Here is a 17,602-nt window from a genome sequence, read left to right on the forward strand (position 1 = left end):
GTGGGCACATTCAAAAGGTCACGGTGAGAATGTTTGTCACAGAGTAAGGGCTGTGCACTGAGGTGGGGGAACCACGGATGTGAAAGAGCTTCCTGTGCACAGGTGAGCTCAAGCGACCTGAGTTAGGGGTTTGCTCTCCGTCTCAGGTGAGAATCTGAGGGACAGGAGCTGTGATGTGGTTGAGATGGAATGTTGAAGACACCCTGAACCCTGCATCCTTCTCCTGAAGAGAACTCAAGAATCTCTTACGCTATTCTCTCTTTTTTTTTTAAACATGTTTTTATTGATTTTACAGAGAGAGGAAGAGAGAGAGAAACATCAATTGGCTGCCTCCTGCACGCCCCCTACTGGGGACTGAGCTACAAACCCAGGCATGTGCCCTGACCAGGAATCGAACCAGCGACCTTTCAGTGCACAGGATGATGCCCAACCAACTGAGCCACACTGGCCAGGGCTCTTACACCATTCTCAAAGAAGGACTGTACTGTCTAGAGAGGTAAGACTTTTTAATTTAATAGAACAAATTTTTGTTAACAATTTTCAGTCAAGTTGTCCTCAAATATTAGATTTAGCCATTACCTCTTTATTATCTATAAACAGAGATTTCATGCTAGTTTCACTTAGTATTTCCAATGTTTGTCCATGTCAGTGGAATCCATTATAAATTCTCAAGGCATGCTTAATTCGCCATAAAGTACCTAAGATAGCTATGCATAAAAACAAAAGCACCCTGGTTGGTATGGTCAGAAGTTAGAGTGTCAGCCCTCCAGTTCGATTCCACATCAAGGGCACGTAACTGGGTTGTAGGTTCAATCCCTGGCCCTGGTCAGGTCACATGCAGAAGGCAACCAATCAATGTGTCTCTCTCACATCCATGTTTCTCTCTCTCTTTCTTTCTCTCTCCCCCTCTCTCTCTCTCTCCCTGCCTCTCCCTCCCTCCCTTCCACTCCCTCTAAAAAAAAAAAATCAATGGGGAAAAAAATAAAAACAAAAGCTGTAATAAATACTTTTTGATGATGCTATTTAAGGCATTTAAGAAATGTTTAACAATATATGTAAACAAAATATTTTTTAGAGTACATACTCATTTACATATACTTCTGCCACTAAGTTCCTTTCCACTTCAGACAAGGAGGAGTCTCAAAGGGAAGCTAGAGTAAAGGTGTTATAGACCCCAGCACAGGAGGAGTGAGGGTGCATGCCACCTCTGCACTCCCAGCAGTAGTCTTCAGGAAACAACCCTGGGTTTGAAAGTCTAAAGAAAGAATGGAAAGTCAGCACTGCTCTCCACGAGGCAGGTCCACATACACACAGCTCTCCTCGATGAGTCAGCATCTGACTTCTACAAAACCAACCCATCCAAACTATTTCATCCACAGTTCTAAAACAGCGCCACAGTGAAACCTATCTTAGCAGCAGAGTAAGGAAATAAATAGCTAAGCAGAAAAGTTAATGCCAGTTCAAAACAAGCTAATAATGTAACATGGTCCCTGGCAGGAAAGAGTTAACACAACAGGCCTGAGATTGCTATCCTTAAAAAGACCTGCTTGCAAGGCTGGCCCTTGCCTGGCATCTGGAAACTTGGATCCCCAGAGGGTTCCCATAATTCCCTGCTAAGACTGGCTTACTGTGTCTGAACTGTTCAAACAATGTGGTTTATGAGCAACACCTGCTTTCCTTCTGGGAGTGTGCGATTTTCATATGTGCCAGGCAGAGTGCCTCCACGACCAGCTCCAATAAAAATCGTGGGCACCCTGTCCCTATCGGGCTTCCCTAGTAGACAACTTCTCACCTGTGTTGTCACAACTTGTGCTGGAAGAATTAAGCACACCCTGTGTGACTCCTGGAAAAGGGCTCCCGGAGGCCTGTGCCGGTTTCCTCCAGGCCTCACCCTATGTGCTTTTTTTCCTCTTTGCTGACTTGGCTCTGTATCCCCTGACCTGTAATGAACCACAGCTTTGAATACAACTATATGCTAAGTCCTGTCAATCTTCCTAGCGAATCATCAAACCTGGGGGTGGACTTGGGGACTCTCAACCCAGTTATCTAAAACACGAAGGCAGCTTTAGGCAGTACAACCAGAAATGTAGTGCCTAAACCAAACCCTATTGTTCTGTATTTATACAGACGGTACCTGAAATACCACATTTAGTGTTCAGTGTCATTAAACTACAGTTGAAGGGGCCGGGGATGTTTTACCTAAACAAGAAGAACTTGGGGAGGCAGGCTTTTCTCAGATATACAACAGGCCTTGTGCAGTGGGAACAGACTTTGTGTACATGGCTCAAAATTAAACAGCAGAACATGTTTATGTCAATAGAAGAACTTCCTAATAATGAGAGTTGGTGAAAAATATAATTGTGCATCTCAGAAAAATAGGGAGTTTCTTCTCCCTACAGGTTTTAAAACAGAAGCTAGGTGGTCATCTTCAATAACCACAAAGAAAGACACCATACTGGTGGGAGGTTAGGGCGCATGATCTGAGGCCAGGCCATCTTGAAGGTTTGTGATGAGTCAGTCAATGATCATTTAGAGGGATTCGCTGTCCACACAGCACAAGTCAAGCATCCGTCGGAAATCCAGCTCTCTATTCTTTTTTTTTTTAATATATTTTTTATTGATTTTTTACAGAGAGGAAGGGAGAGAGATAGCTAGAAACATCGATGAGAGAGAAACACCGACCAGCCGCCTCCTGCACATCTCCCACTGGGGATATGCCCGCAACCAAGGCACATGCCCTTTGACCGGAATCGAACCCGGGACCCCTCAGTCCGCAGGCCGACGCTCTATCCACCGAGCCAAACCGGTTTCGGCCCAGCTCTCTATTCTTAACACCTTTCCTTTTAGAAGTCCCTATCAGGCCCTAGCCAGTTTAGCTCAGTGGATAGAGCATCAGCCTGCAGAATGAAGGGTCCCAGGTTTGATTCTGGTCAAGGGCACATGCCTGGGTTGCGGGCCTGATCCCCAGTAGGGAGCATGCAGGAGGCAGCCAATCAATGATTCTCTCTCATCATTGATCTTTCTCTTTCTCTCTTCCTCTCTGAAATCAATAAAAATGTATTTAAAAGAATAATAATAAAAGTTCCTATGAGGAACTTATCAAGTTAAATTCAGGAAAACTATTCGGGAGCCTCCCCACTAGACCATCAGCTCCATGATGATAGGCTTTTTTTTTTTTTTTTGTCCTCTAGGATTTTACTCTCTGTGTCCTCAGTGCCTAGAACAGGGTTATGCAAGATAGATCCACAATAAGCAATTGCCTGAATAACATATTTACATTTTGGGGGCAGCATATAACCTTTAGATCTCTGTCAACTTTAAATTGGTCCAAATCAGGGAAATAATTCTTAAGAAATAAAACATGCTACAAATATAAATAAACAGCTATAATTCCACCTAAGCAGAACTCAAATAATGTGGTAAAGACTGAGTGGAGGGGGTAAGAGATCAACCGAAGGACTTGTATGCATGCATATAAGCATAACCAATGGACATAAGACACTGGGGGGTAGGGGAGGCCAGGGGATTGTCAAGGGCGGGGGGGGGGGGGGGGGGGGGGGAGGAGACATATGTAATACCCTTTGTAATAATTTAAGCAATAAAAGAAAAAAAAAACTGAGTGGAATGGATTTGTGTATTGAGGTAGGTGCTATAAAGGCAGCATCTCTGTCCCAGTCATCAAAGAATGTTCTTGGCCCATGTGAGTACAAGGAACTAGGCTACATACTCTCTGAACTTAAGCAAGATACAAATGAACAAATGAATCAATCAGAGAGTGTGCAAATACTGAGACATTAAACTATGTAATACACAGTGTGCACAGTTTAGGAAATAAAACACAGCAGAAGCAAGAAAAAAACTCTATTTTTAAAAAGTGACATTTTATCTTGACACAAAGAGAAAAGCACAATTTTGATAAGTGGAAAGAAGGTAAATGAGCTTACAAAAGAACATGAGCAAAATCTCAAAGACAGAAATAAGCAGAGTACTTGTGAAACTCAATGAAAAAATGGCCTAGCCAGAATTGTGTGATTTCAAAACAGTGAGAAATAAGCTGATTGGAGTGTTATTGAATCAGGGCAAGCTAAGAAATCAAACAGAAGAGTATGGATTGTATGCCACAGGAAATAGTAAGCCATTTCAGAGTCCTAAGCAAATGAAACAAAATAGAAGACCTTGGGAAGAATTCAGAAGTAGGCACGGTTCCCTTAAATCCATCCCAGCACTTTGTTCTACTTACCTCTACAGGTTCAATCGATCTGTTAAAAGCACTCGGGGTCCACTGCTTAGAGATGCTGACTTTGACATTGCTAAACGTTTTTCTTGATGCATGGAGCAACGAGTAACTACAAAAGAGAAGAAATACAGCTGAACAAATAGCAAAGAAAACAGCCTTTAATGAAATCACAGACATATTCCTATTTGTTCTTTTAGTTTTAGAAAAAGAAAAATACTGCCTTATAAGGACTATCAACTGAATTAGTCTCTGCAAAGCAAAAGAAATAATTAACTAATCTCCTTCAATATCAGCCCCCACGTTCACTCATAACTTATCCCTGGATCTAGAAGATGAAAATGTGACTGATCCCAACCCACTTTAAATTATGGTTCAGTTCTGGCCCGGCCAGTATGGCTCAGTGGTTGAGCATCAACCTATGATCCAGGAGGTCATGGTTCGATTCCCAGTCAAGGCACATGCCTGGGTTGGGGGCCCCATCCCTAATAGGAGGCGTACAGGAGGCAGTCGATCAGTGATTCTCTCTCATCATTGATGTTTCTATCTCTCTCTCCCTTCCTCTCTGAAATCAATAAAAATATATTTTAAAATAAATAAATAAAAATAATAAATTATGGTTGCAGTTCTGTAAAAAATTTTAAGTCTTTAACAAACACTGACTGCTCATTGCACTAGCCATTCAGTAGCTTTTTGGTTTTTTATTTTTTATTTGTTAATCCCCACAAGAAGATATTTTTCCACTGCTTTTCAGAGAGAGTGGAAGGGAGGAGAGGCAAGGGAGAGAAACATCAATGTGAGAGAGATACATTGACTGGTTGCCTTCCACACGTCACGACCAGGGGTGGAGAGGGAACCCAAAATCCAGGTACTGTGCCCTTGACCGGGAATCGAACCCACAACCCTTAGGGAGAAGAACTGACGCTCCAACCACTGACCAACACTGGCCAGGGCAGTAGCTTTTTCTTTGGGTCCTGCATTTCCTCATACTACTGCTTCCTCCCACCCCTCACAAATGGATATCCCCTAAACCAAGCGTCTAAAACTACCTATCAACTCTTACATAATTAGAGAACCATTTTCCTAGTTTCTACTTGAAAATAAAACAAACAAAAAAACCATCATCCTCATTTGTGGTACCTTTAATAAAGAAGAAAATCTATTCAGAAAAAATAATCAAAATAGTTGAGTCACAGGGTTATGAATAACATGCCCCTAACACCAAAAGGCCTACTTTGTGTCATCAACAGACCACTAAAGAGGGCCACTGAGGGCCACAGAATTGACTCACAAACATGGACGATTCTTGAATCACGCTGACTGGGCAGGGACCTCACATGAGTTACCAGAGTTCCTCATAACTCTCTCATACCATTTTTACTACTCAAGGAGGGACAGGGTGGTCCCTGAACATGCACACCCTTTGTTCTCAAGCTCCTCATTTTAACAAATATAGGGCTTTATATTCTCAATCACAGCACCACTGACATTTTAGGCCCCCAAATCCTCTATTTGTGGGGGGTTGTCTTGTGCATTGTAGGATGTTTAGCAGCATCCCTAGTCTCTACCCACTAAATGCAAATAGCATGGCAACCAAAAATGTCTCCAGACATTGCCAAATACAGGCAAAAGAGCCCCCAAGAACTACTTTATTAGAGCTATCAAGAAGTACAAGAGCCAAAACCGGTTTGGCTCAGTGGATAGAGCATCGGCCTGCGGACTGAAAGGTCCCGGGTTCGATTCCGGTCAAGGGCATGTACCTGGGTTGCGGGCACATCCCCCGTGGGGGATGTGCAGGAGGCGGCTGGTCGATGTTTCTCTCCCATCGATGTTTCTGACTATCTATCTCCCTCCCTTCCTCTCTGTAAAAAATCAATAAAATATATTTTTTTTAAAAAAAGAAGTACAAGAGGAGTAACTAGGCTATTTCATGTTAAGTCCATACAAGTTCCTGCATGAGAAACTCGCCATGAATAAGTATCTCCCTCAAAAGGAAAAAACAGCAACAGTTGCAGCAATCCCCTTACCTGAAGAAGGTGAGCAGGAACACGACAACATGATGATGGCTGAACCGGGACAGCAGAGTTCCTCTCTGAAAAACACTTGGCCAGGCCATGTTCTTCCTGACCTTCCTTCCAGTCTTTGACCTTAAAATTTGGATAGTGGATGGCTTACACCATTTCTTCTTTCTGGAAAGGCAAAACACATTATTAACATTACTCAGTTTATCCCAACACTGAATTATTTAAGCTTATAGCCAGTCAGCATATAATCAGGCCTTGAAAGAAAAATCATGTGGGCTAGCTGACACCAGAAAAACAGATGGATAATTACGTTTTACAGCAGTTAGCTAGTCCTTTAAAAAAAAGGAATCCTTGACCAAAGGTTACACCCTAATAGGAAGAACTCTCATGCAAACTGATAAGAAAATCAACCACTTTAACAGAAAAAAAATGAGCAAAGGAAATGAATAGACAATTCAGAAGAAATGAAATGGCTATTCAATTTACCAAATAATATCTCATTAGGAATATAAAAAATGCTAATAAAGGCAAGAAAATGTTTGCATAGTTAAAACAGACTGTGGCCTGGGGGACATCTGTAATACTCTCAATGATAAAGATAAATAACTTTTATTTTATTTTATTTTATTTTACTTAATATATTTTGTTGATTTTTTACAGAGAGGAAGGGAGAGAGATAGAGAGTTAGAAACATCGATGAGAGAGAAACATCGATCAGTTGCCTCCTGCACATCTCCTACTGGGGATGTGCCCGCAGCCCAGGTACATGCCCTTGACCAGAATCGACGCTCTATCCACTGAGCCAAACCGGTTTCGGCGATAAATAAATTTTAAAAAACACAACAGATTGTGGCCAATACAGCTCAAAGTCCAATGATTTCTGAACTCTCATATGATGCTGAGGGAAGTGAAAATTAGTACAGTATTACAGGAAGACAATCTGGCCAAGTTCATCAAGAGTCTGGCATGGCTCAGTGGTTGAGTGTCCACCTATGAACCCGGAGGTCACGGTTCGATTCCCAGTCAGGGCATATGCCTGGTCCCCAGTAGGGGGTGTGTAGGAGGTAGCCAATCAATGATTCTCTCTCATCACTGATGTTCCCCCTCTCCCTTCCTCTATGAAATAAAAATACATATATTTAACATGATGAATTAACTTTTTTTAATAACATGAGAAAATGTTAAATGAAGTATAAATATAATGAACTCCATATTTACATACTATTTTTTAATAATTCTTTATTGTTGAAAGTATTACATATGTCCCCTTCCCCCCCCATTCATATTTACATACTATTTACAAATAATAGTATATGGGAATATACTAGTTCTTCTTAAGTAGTGGGATTAGGATTAATTTTAATTTTCTATATACTTCCCTAAAAATTCTACAATAAATGTATATATCACTTTTATAATCAAGAGGGAAACATCCAACAGCACTGAACAAGTCCTATAACTGATCTGCATATTAGGAAAAATTAAATTAACAAAATGACTTGTATGATAAATGCACTATAATAGTCAAGGTAGGAAACAAACTCAAAAGCTCCCAATACTTAAATTAGCAAATCACAGGGCATTGCTTTCAAGGCTGTGCTCCCTGTAACTGCTATTATACGCCCATTTTCATTAGTCACAGCTTGGTGATGTATCCAAACTTTAAATGATGCAAGACCCAGGCGAAAGGCCTTTCTTTATTTTTTTTAATCCTCACCTGAGTATATGTTTTTAATTGATTTTTTAGACAGAGGAAGGGAGAGAGAAAGTTCAATCAGTTGTCTCCCATACGCTCCCGACTGGGGATCAAACCCACAACCTAGGCATGTGCCCTGACCGGGAATTGAACCCGAAACCTTTTGGAGCACAGGCTGACGCTCCAACCAACTGAGCCACCTGGCTAAAAGGCCATTCTTGATAAACATTATAACTGCTTCACTTACTGGCTGTGAGCCCTTGGACAAGTTAATCTCTATAAATTGCAGATGGCCTATCTCTAATAGTTATGAAACTAAAATAAACAATTTATGCAAAGACTTAAGATAATTATTTTAGTCACTGATCTGCCCAGGATTAATCTCACATCAGCAGAATGTAACTAACTTCATTTAACCATTGTCCCTGAAAATTTTTAACAAAATTATGAGTTGAGTAAGACTGTAAAATTCCATTTACAAAATGTAACAAATAAACCTGCTGTCTGTAATTCCAGAAAGTTACCAAACTGAGAGCTATTAGCGTTACTGCTAAATTTATCTCCACTCCCAAAAATTAAACATGCAACCCAAGTGGGACAACTGGAAACTTCAGCCATTCTTTATAAAGGATAGCTCTTTGAACACATTCACACCTCAAAACACTGTGCTGAGTACTTCAGGAAAGGTTATGGGTTATGAAATTCAATAATTTATCAGGGAAAATAATTCCAAAAATTTACACTCCAACAAGTTAGGATTACATCACTTTGGCAATAATGGTTGTGTATTTCAGGGCTGTACAGTTACATTAATAGCTTTAATGACTAACAAGCTGTTTTGGACCATCTGGATTTACTTTCTAAATAAACCACCTTTTCCTTGGCTATAGTGATGGGGGAGAAAAGGCTTAATAAGTATATGGAGAAAGTGGTTTTAAATATTCACCTGCTACTGGCAGAGTGACTTTTAAAATGAATACTACTATAACATCTGGTCCTATCTACTTATATAAAAACCCTGGGTGGTGTTCATCACAACCAGAACTGCGACCAAGCAGAAAGAAGTCAGTCCTGCAGGGGTTGTCTTGGCAACAGCTGTGCCCTCCCCCAAGCTGTTTCCCGGAGCTGTTTCCTGTAAGGCGGGCCCTGGGAGCGTGGAGGCATCTCTTTATAAAGTGTGCCACGCCAGCACAGCCAAGGGTGAACCTGAGTGGGGGCAACTGAAAGGCTTAGAAAAGACAGACAAGAGAATGAAAGCCGGGGTCTCGGTGGGACGCTGCTTCTCTGAGAGACAGCGACCATGCCCAAAGCCATACCTTTATTTTATAGCAGAATCTATGAGGCAAAGTAAGGGCGTGACCAAGATGTTTACAACATTCTCCTGGGTTTCAATCCTACTCAACTACATGTACCTGAACTCTATCAAGCCTACATCATTCAGGCACGTGGGGCCATGTGTTCGGACCATAGGTTCAAGCTTACAACTACAGCTATTGGCTATAATTGTGCTGGGAGGGCCCTGCCCTATAAGCTGGGACTTGCACGTGGCAATGAGAGGACTGTGCCCTCTCATCAGCCCAAGGCTTGAACCTGTCCAAAACACTAGCGGCTCCCCACAATAAAGTTTTAATTCTGTTTCTTTGTTACTAATGTTGTGGCCCCGCGCCATAACACAAAAAACAATTTCTGGAGGATGAGGCCCAGGAATCAGGATTTTAAAAAGATTCCCAGGTGATTCTAATGTGCAGCCAAGGTTGAGAACCACTGCTATAGATAATATTAAAAATATATCTAAACGTGTAATTCTTTGTCCAAAAAATGAGCATGTTCAAAAATTAAGTGAAGAAAATTTGGATATACTCGATGGAGATTTTCACACATATTTGAGTGATGATTCCATTGATTCCACAGATGATGCTGAAAAGGAAAATTTTGCCATCGAATTTCTTAATAGTATTACTCCTTCGGCAATGCTGTGTCATAAATTAAAATTGAAAGTGGGTGCAATCATCATGCTATTGAGAAATGTCAATAGTAAATGGGGTCTTTGTAATGGTACCAGATTTATTTTCAAAAGATTACGACCTAACATTATCAAAGCTGAAGTATTAACAGGATCTGCAGAGGGAGAGGCTGTTCTGATTCCAAGAATTAATGTGTCCCCATCTGACACTGGCCTCCCATTTAAATTGATTCAATGATGGTTTCCCGTGATGCCAGCATTTGTGATGACTATTGATAAATCACAAGGACAAACTCTAGACAAAGTAGGCATATTCCTACCTGAACCCATTTTTGCACATGGTCAGTTATATGTTGCTTTCTCTCGAGTTTGAAGAGCATGTGATGTTTCAGTTAAAGTTCTAAGTACTTCATCATAAGGGAAATTAGTCAAGCACTCTGAAAGTGTTTTCACTCTTAACACGGTGTACAGGGAGATATTAGAATAAGTTTAATCACTTTATCAGTCATTGTTTGCATCACTGTTGTTTTTATATCATGTTTTTGTTTTCATATCATGTTTTTGTCGTTTTTATATCATGCCTCTGTCGTTGTTATATCCTTTTGTTACTGTTTATTTATTAATAAATTTATATATTATTTTCATATACATTTTACTAATTTCCTTTCATCTCTCACACTTCTATTATAGAGAAAGGGCAAATAGCAATATTAAAATATCTCCACTAATTAATTTCCTTTTTTAAAAAAATATATTTTATTGATTTTTTACAGAGAGGAAGGGAGAGGGATAGAGAGTTAGAAACATCGATGAGAGAGAAACATCGATCAGCTGCCTCCTGCACACTCCCCACTGGGGATGTGCCCGAAAGCAAGGTACATGCCCTTGACCAGAATCAAATTCAGGACCCTTGAGTCCAAAGGCCGATGCTCTATCCACTGAGCCAAACTGGTTAGGGCAATTAATTCCCTTTTTTTTTTTTAATATATTTTATTGATTTTTTACAGAGAGGAAGGGAGAGAGATAGAGAGTTAGAAACATCGATGAGAGAGAAACATCGATCAGCTGCCTCCTGCACATCTCCTGCTGGGAATGTGCCCGCAACCCAGGTACATGCCCCTGACCGGAATCGAACCTGGGACCCTTCAGTCCGCAGGCCGATGCTCTATCCACTGAGCCAAACCAGTTTCGGCAATTAACTCCCTTTTAATGAGAATGAATTTCGTGCACCGGCTACTAGTGTAATTATAATAATACCTTGCACTTCTATACCCTACATCACAGAAGTGATTTCTAATAATCTATGAGCTCTGGGGAAGCACACAGAGTTTTTGCCAAATCTGAATCCATCAAGCACAGCCTACTTTCTGAAAACCATTTTCTTTTTTGCTCTAAATATAAACAGCCCTGACTGGTTTGGCTTAGTGGATAGAGCGTTGGCCTGCGGACTGAAAGGTCCCAGGTTCGATTCCAGTCAAGGGCATGTACCTTGGTTGCGGGCACATCCCCAGTGGGGGTTGTGCAGGAGGCAGCTGATCGATGTTTCTCTCTCATCAATGTTTCTAACTCTCTATCTCTCTCCCTTCCTCTCTGTAAAAAAATCAATAAAATATATTTTTAAGAAATAAATAAATATAAACAGATGTCTAAATTTTTCAAGTGTATGTAAATGCTGTTATAATTAATACAATCAAAATTCATTTCAGTGTTTCTGAATTCACAGTAGGTTGCACCCAGCCCCAACTGTTGCCATGCTCTCTAGGAATCTAGATAAGCGGTTAATAAACTCTGTTATACCCCGGCAAACTCCTGCCTGCCCTAGATAACCCTGCTTCCTCTGAGGTCTCTCAAGGAGAAGCAATCTTTTTCTCACACCCACTTTTCCTCCTTGTGAAACCCCAGCTTCTTTGAAACTCACGCCCTGAGCTTTACTGCCGGCTGTGCTGACAGCTGTCACTGTCTGATCTCCCACCAGGGCCCTGTCCCTGCAGACAGCTCCTGCCTTGCGCTTCCTCCCACCACCGCCTATGTCTCCTGTCAACATCCAGGAGGTATTCAATCACATCCCTGTCCTCTTCACCACCAACTTCTGCCTCTACCCCACAATGAAAACGTACCCCATGATCAAACCTGGTCCCTGCCATGGCCAATAACTGAATCACCTCCCCAACTGGATTTCAAACATCCTTTCCTTCCAGAAAACTGCTTTCTTTCTTACTGCCCACTCTGACAGCCGTCTTACCTCAGCAAGGCTCCCAATTCGGTCACCTCATCATTCTTTCCATCACCCAATACCTTCCTCTTGTCCTCATCTCCTTCTTCACCAACTTAGAATCTGAACTATCTCCCTACAGGACTCTCTTTTTCTTGCTTGCCCCGTTCTCCTTCCCTGCACTCAAGCAGTTGGGTTCTGGCGGAGGAAAATCACACATTCCGGCTGGTTGTGCTTTTTAGATTCAAAACCACAAACCTCAAAGGACATGCAATACTGCCCAGCAAGCCTACACTTCCCTAATCATTTTGCTTTCTCAAGCTCGAAGACAGAGATTTCACACTTCTCTCTTTAAACTTCCAACATTCTCTCTCTCCTCCTCCATTGAGTACCAGGGCTTTCGGTCAATGACTCCCAGATCTTTAGCTCAGACACTCCAGGGTTCCCGAAGGTACAGCAACCAACCACATGATACCCCTCCCTGCATCTGAAACAGATTTCTTCATCCTCCCTCCAAACCGATTCCTCCCCCAATATGCCCCACTTCAACAAACGGTGTCACCATTGCTCCATTTCCTAAGGTAACTAGGCCTTATCCTTCATTTCTCCTTTTCTCTCAGCTTCCACATATAACCCACTACTAAGCTCAGTCCCTATGACCTCCAAAATACACCCCAAGTCCAACCTTTCCTCTCCATCCCCACTGTCATCGGTAAGATAAACCACCACATCCCCCACCAAGCCAACCACACAGCCTCCTGTGTGGGTTTCACTGTTTCTACATCTACCCGGCCCCCACTCTCATTTTCCACACATGGGCCAGAAATATATCTTTAAGCATACGTTAGCCGACATTCCTCTGCTTAACACACTTTGATGGCTTCCCAGGACTCAGATAAAAACACAAACCTCTTTGCCATGGCCTTCCAGCTGTATAGTAGGGAGATTAAGGGGTGGGGGGCAGTAGAGTTGACAGCTGGGGTTGGCAGAAAGAACCCAAGGATAAAGGAGGGGGCTGCCTAAGCAATAACTGAGAGAATGGGCTTTTTTTAAATTAGTTTCAAATAGGTTCTACATGCATAAGGTGGAAAGTTCACAAGATAGCAAAGGGATTAAAAAAAAAGTTTAAAAAGCTAAAAAAAAAAGAAGACAGCAAAGGGTATAACAGTGACATCTCACTCCCTGCTCCATCACCCTTGCTTCCGCATCTCATACATTCCAGGATAGGCCTTCACATTCACACATACAGGATGGCATGTGACACACACTATTCTGCACCATCTTTCCCTTCACTGATCAGAGGTTGGGGGGTCTATCCACATCTTCATCTGCAAAGCTGCCACATTCCAGTCTACAGGACATTCCAATCCTTGGCCAGTATACAGTGAGGTGCTGCCCACTCCCCTCCTACTCCTTGCCCACCTTGCTCTGCACCCTCACCAGTACCTCAACTCCACACTCACTCCCACCTCCCCACACTAATCCCTTTCTTGGCCCTAAACCCACCAAGCTCCCTTCTTGCTTTGGGTCTTTGCATCTGCTGTTTCACAGCCTGAAATGTTTTTCTCCTGGTTCTTTGCAAATGGCTTGCTCTTTCCTTTTCTTGGCTTGTCCTCAAAAGTACTCTTCTAGAGTGACCTATCCTGATCACTCTATTTTAAATGGCCTCCCTCAGCCCTGGCCAATGTGACTCAGTGGGCTGGGTGACTCCCATTCACCAAAAGGTTGCCAGTTCAATTCCAGGACGGGCAGGTTGTGGGCTCCATTCCCCCCACCCCCAAGGGGGCATGCAGGAAGCAGCAGATTGATGTTTCCCTCTCATATCAATGTTTCGCTCTCTCTCTCTCTCCCTTCCCCTTCCGCTCTCTCTAAAAATCGATTTTAAAAATAGTTGAACTTTCATCAAAAAAGAAAAAAAATGGCCGTGACCGGTTTGGCTCAGTGGATAGAGCGTTGACCTGCGGACTGAAGGGTCCCAGGTTTGATTCCGGTCAAGGGCATGTGGCAGCTGATCGATGTTTCTCTCTCATCCATGTTTCTAACTCTCTATCCCTCTCCCTTCCTCTCTGTAAAAAATCAATAAAATATTTTTTAAAAAATGGTTTCCCTCAGTTACTACTACCTGTCTCATCTCACTCTGTTCCTTCCCTTCATAACATTTCTCCCAATGTAATTACCTGGTTTAATTGTTTACCCCTTTATTGTCCATCCGTAAGTTCTATAAAAGCAGTGGCCTTATCTGTCTTAAGCCAGAGGCTATCTCCCCAGCACCTAGCAGAACATGTAGAACGATCAGTAAAGACGTTCTGCATGAATGATTCTCTGAGGGCCAACACTGAAGGCTTTCAAAGTGCCAGGCACTGTCCTAGGTACTTGCCTGCATTCATGCATTTAGTTCTCATAACATCTCACAGATGAGAAAACAGATTTTAGAAAGTAATCTTTCTCTCAAAAGATGATGCGAATAATCAAACCCAGACCTGACCCTAGCCCCTAGGTTATACTGTATACGAGGAAAACGTTAAAATATAACATATCTCACCTTAAACTTAAAACATATAAATCCAGGATGGGGAAAAATACACCTTATTAGTAACAGTGGTTCTCTTACACACTACTCTCAAATGTGGCCACTAGATGCGCAATTAGTTCCCTTTCTAGACTTCGGTTTTTACATGTGCAAAGTACAAATATTATAAGTACTCAAAGTATAGAGAGGTAGGTGAAAACCTATTACATGGATAGGTGAGTTCACCTATTTTGACAGTATTGTATATGCTGTAATTTAGCAGCCCAATGATCAACATTTATACAAGTGTCTCTTTATCCCACATTATCTCATTTGAAGCCGTTTACCTGTAACACATAAATCCTTTTATTCAAAACTCAAGTCTTCCTGTAATTGTTCTCTCTTCTCAAATTGTTTCATTACCACAAATGTAAAATACCTAGCAGTTACCTGTAAATTCTCTCATCTTATTCTAGATTCCCCAAACCACATTCTTCCCACCTATTTTGAACACATTCCAAAGACAAGATTTCCCTCTCCTAGAGTCTAGTTAATGGTCGTTGCTGTGGCATTTCATTACCACAAATGAATAGAGACAAAATAAAACCTTCAGTGATACACTTGATCCTAACAGCTAGAGAGCAACAAATATTGCCCTGATTTTACTTTTAAAGTGCTGCTTCTGGGTCTTCTGATGGAAATCAAAAAGCAACAGGAGAATGATGTCATCCGAAGCCACGTGTGGCTCACAAAAAAGCATATAAAGTTCGAGTTGGAATCCAAGACGCTCCACCTAGTTAAATCCTTTGAGCCTCAAATTTCTCATTTAAAGATCACATGAAAAAAGAAAAGAAAAAAAATCACATGAGATAATTATATATAGAGAGTCGGACACACAGCAATCAGCCAACGAATGGGAAAGAAATAATTCAAGTACCAAGACATGGAAGAAAGAAGGTTGGAATTAAGAATGAGATTCTGCTCATCCCAGGAACATATTCTCCCCCCTATAAACGTTTCAGTAAAAGCTGCCGTGACATCACCCACCATCTCCTATTTCAGAAAGCCTCGTGGACACATTCCCATTGTCCTCTTGTCAAAAGTGAGAATAAACAGACCACATCTGCAAATAAGAGCACCGAGGGAATGGCGAATGCGTAACTCGACCCAATTCCTGGACTGAGACCATGTCACCAAGAAATAAAACCCGGGTCCCCACTAACACCCCCCTCTCTCTTCGGCCTCTGCACACCCTTCCCAAACGCTTCCCCTTCCCGCCTGGAAAGGACACCTTCACCCGGCAAAGTGCGAGGCGCACGGGAGCCCCGCCGCGCGGCCCTCGGGCCTCCCGGACCTCCGGCTGCCTTCCTCGCCCGCCCCGCCAGGGCCGCAGCACCGGGGGAGGAAGGGGGCCCGAGGAGCCAGGCACCGGGTGGAAGGAGTGCGCGGCAGCCCCGCGGCGCCACACCCACCGGCCGCCACCCTCGGCATCTCCGCCTCGCCCTCCGGACTCCTGGAAACCCCTGGGACCTGCCCTCCCGTGCGGCGCCCCCACCCCGCTGTCGGCCCCTTCTAGGACTGCGCCCCGCGGCCGCGGCTCGCGCACCCGAAACCTGCAGAAATCGCTGCTCTCCGACCAGCTGTTCCGCTCACTCCGCTTGGTCCCGTTGCCCGCTGCCCGCCTCCGCCGCCACCTCACCCCCAGCGCTGCGGTCAGGGTTTCCGGGCGCCCACGTGACCCGCGCGGTCCCCGTGGCATGTTGGGAGTTGTAGTCTGACCGCGAAGGCCGGGGGGGGACTGGATAGGCGGGGGCTGCTCCTAGCAGCGGGCGGAGCTGGGACAGGGGGGTGGGGGCGGGGCGCAGCGGGGGCGGCGGGCGGGGGAGCAGTATATGGTCCAGGAATGTTAGGAAAAAAGCAGTGAAGGAGAGATAACATATAATTTGATATGATGTATACATCACCTTTTTCTCAAAAAGCTTTATCGCTCTTTTTTTTTTTATAGAAAGCAACGTGTTGCTAAGTGTGCTACTAACCTGCCACGAAGGCATAAGCTTTAGATTGTTTAATTAAATACAGTTGCCCATAGTCTACCAGTATCATTCACTGTTCTATGTCGCACCCCACCTACTCAAATAAATGAATGTTCCGGTCCTGGAGGCCTCAAGCAAAAATTAAAGGTCTTACAACACTTAACTTTGAACAAGGGTCTCTGTCCTTCTGGGCTGCTTTCAAACTATTGGGGAAATATAATTAGGAGGAAAAAACAAAAAACTCCCAACCCAGAAGTCTTTCCACAAAAGTAATAGACTAGGAAACCGTTTTGTTATTAAATAAACTTTAATCCAGAATGTGATGCACTTTACAAGCAATGCACTAAGATTGCAAAGACAGAAAGAATCTCCCCTTTATATAGCCAAGCCAAGACAACCCACTAAAAAGCATGTTCTCAAATGAGAGGACATGACAAGGTCACACATCCTAACTTTATCAGGGAAACTGGGGAGACAAAACCTGTGTTGGCTTAACCAGAGGAGAAACAAATTTCCATACCTTTAGGACAGGAGATAGTCTTGCAGATTGGAGCAAGGTGCCCACAAAAGTTAGGCTGTTAAGCTGACGCCATTTTGGGCAGCCCATCTGGTTTGCAGATGATTTAATAAAATTATAATCCCTTAAAAAAAAGTTAGGCTCCTACACTTACACAGGAACTGGGTGTTAGGGACACTATCTTCCTGGTTGTTTGCATTTCAAAGATGGTTGCCAGGTCCTGGAGGAAACATTCCTGAGCAGTGAGACTAGCCACAGGTTATCTAGCCATTACAAATATATACTGTACATGTATTTTAAACATACGCAGAAAGAAATTTTGAAAGAAAAGGGAGGAGGGGAATGTGTGCAATGCAGTAGTAGTTTTGTTTCTAGTCACCTAAGGGTGTATCTGGGGAAATGTGCTATCAGCGT

The 17,602-nt window shown here is 42.8% G+C and overlaps 1 protein-coding gene across 2 annotated transcripts in view; it reads right to left on the bottom strand.

Annotated features, from left to right (window-relative positions):
- SLC37A3 (solute carrier family 37 member 3) overlaps positions 1-17,210 on the bottom strand; it is a 48,364-nt gene extending 31,154 nt beyond the window's left edge. Inside the window, exons 1-3 of one of the 2 annotated variants that reach the window (XM_070424023.1) lie at positions 17,192-17,210; positions 6,262-6,423; positions 4,241-4,346 (exon numbers count right to left, since the gene is read on the bottom strand). In XM_070424023.1, the coding sequence (XP_070280124.1) occupies positions 4,241-4,346; positions 6,262-6,350 (195 nt within the window). In that variant the 5' untranslated portion in view covers positions 6,351-6,423; positions 17,192-17,210. Of the gene's footprint in view, positions 1-4,240; positions 4,347-6,261; positions 6,424-16,244; positions 16,333-17,191 lie in introns of those variants that run through there. The other variant, XM_070424022.1, reaches the window with a different exon arrangement.
- Between the last annotated feature and the right edge of the window lie 392 nt (positions 17,211-17,602).

Source organism: Myotis yumanensis, unplaced genomic scaffold, assembly GCF_028538775.1.
Source record: "Myotis yumanensis isolate MYYU_CA2020_CCGP unplaced genomic scaffold, mMyoYum1.0.hap1 SCAF_9, whole genome shotgun sequence".
In the NCBI taxonomy this organism is placed as follows: domain Eukaryota; kingdom Metazoa; phylum Chordata; class Mammalia; order Chiroptera; family Vespertilionidae; genus Myotis; species Myotis yumanensis.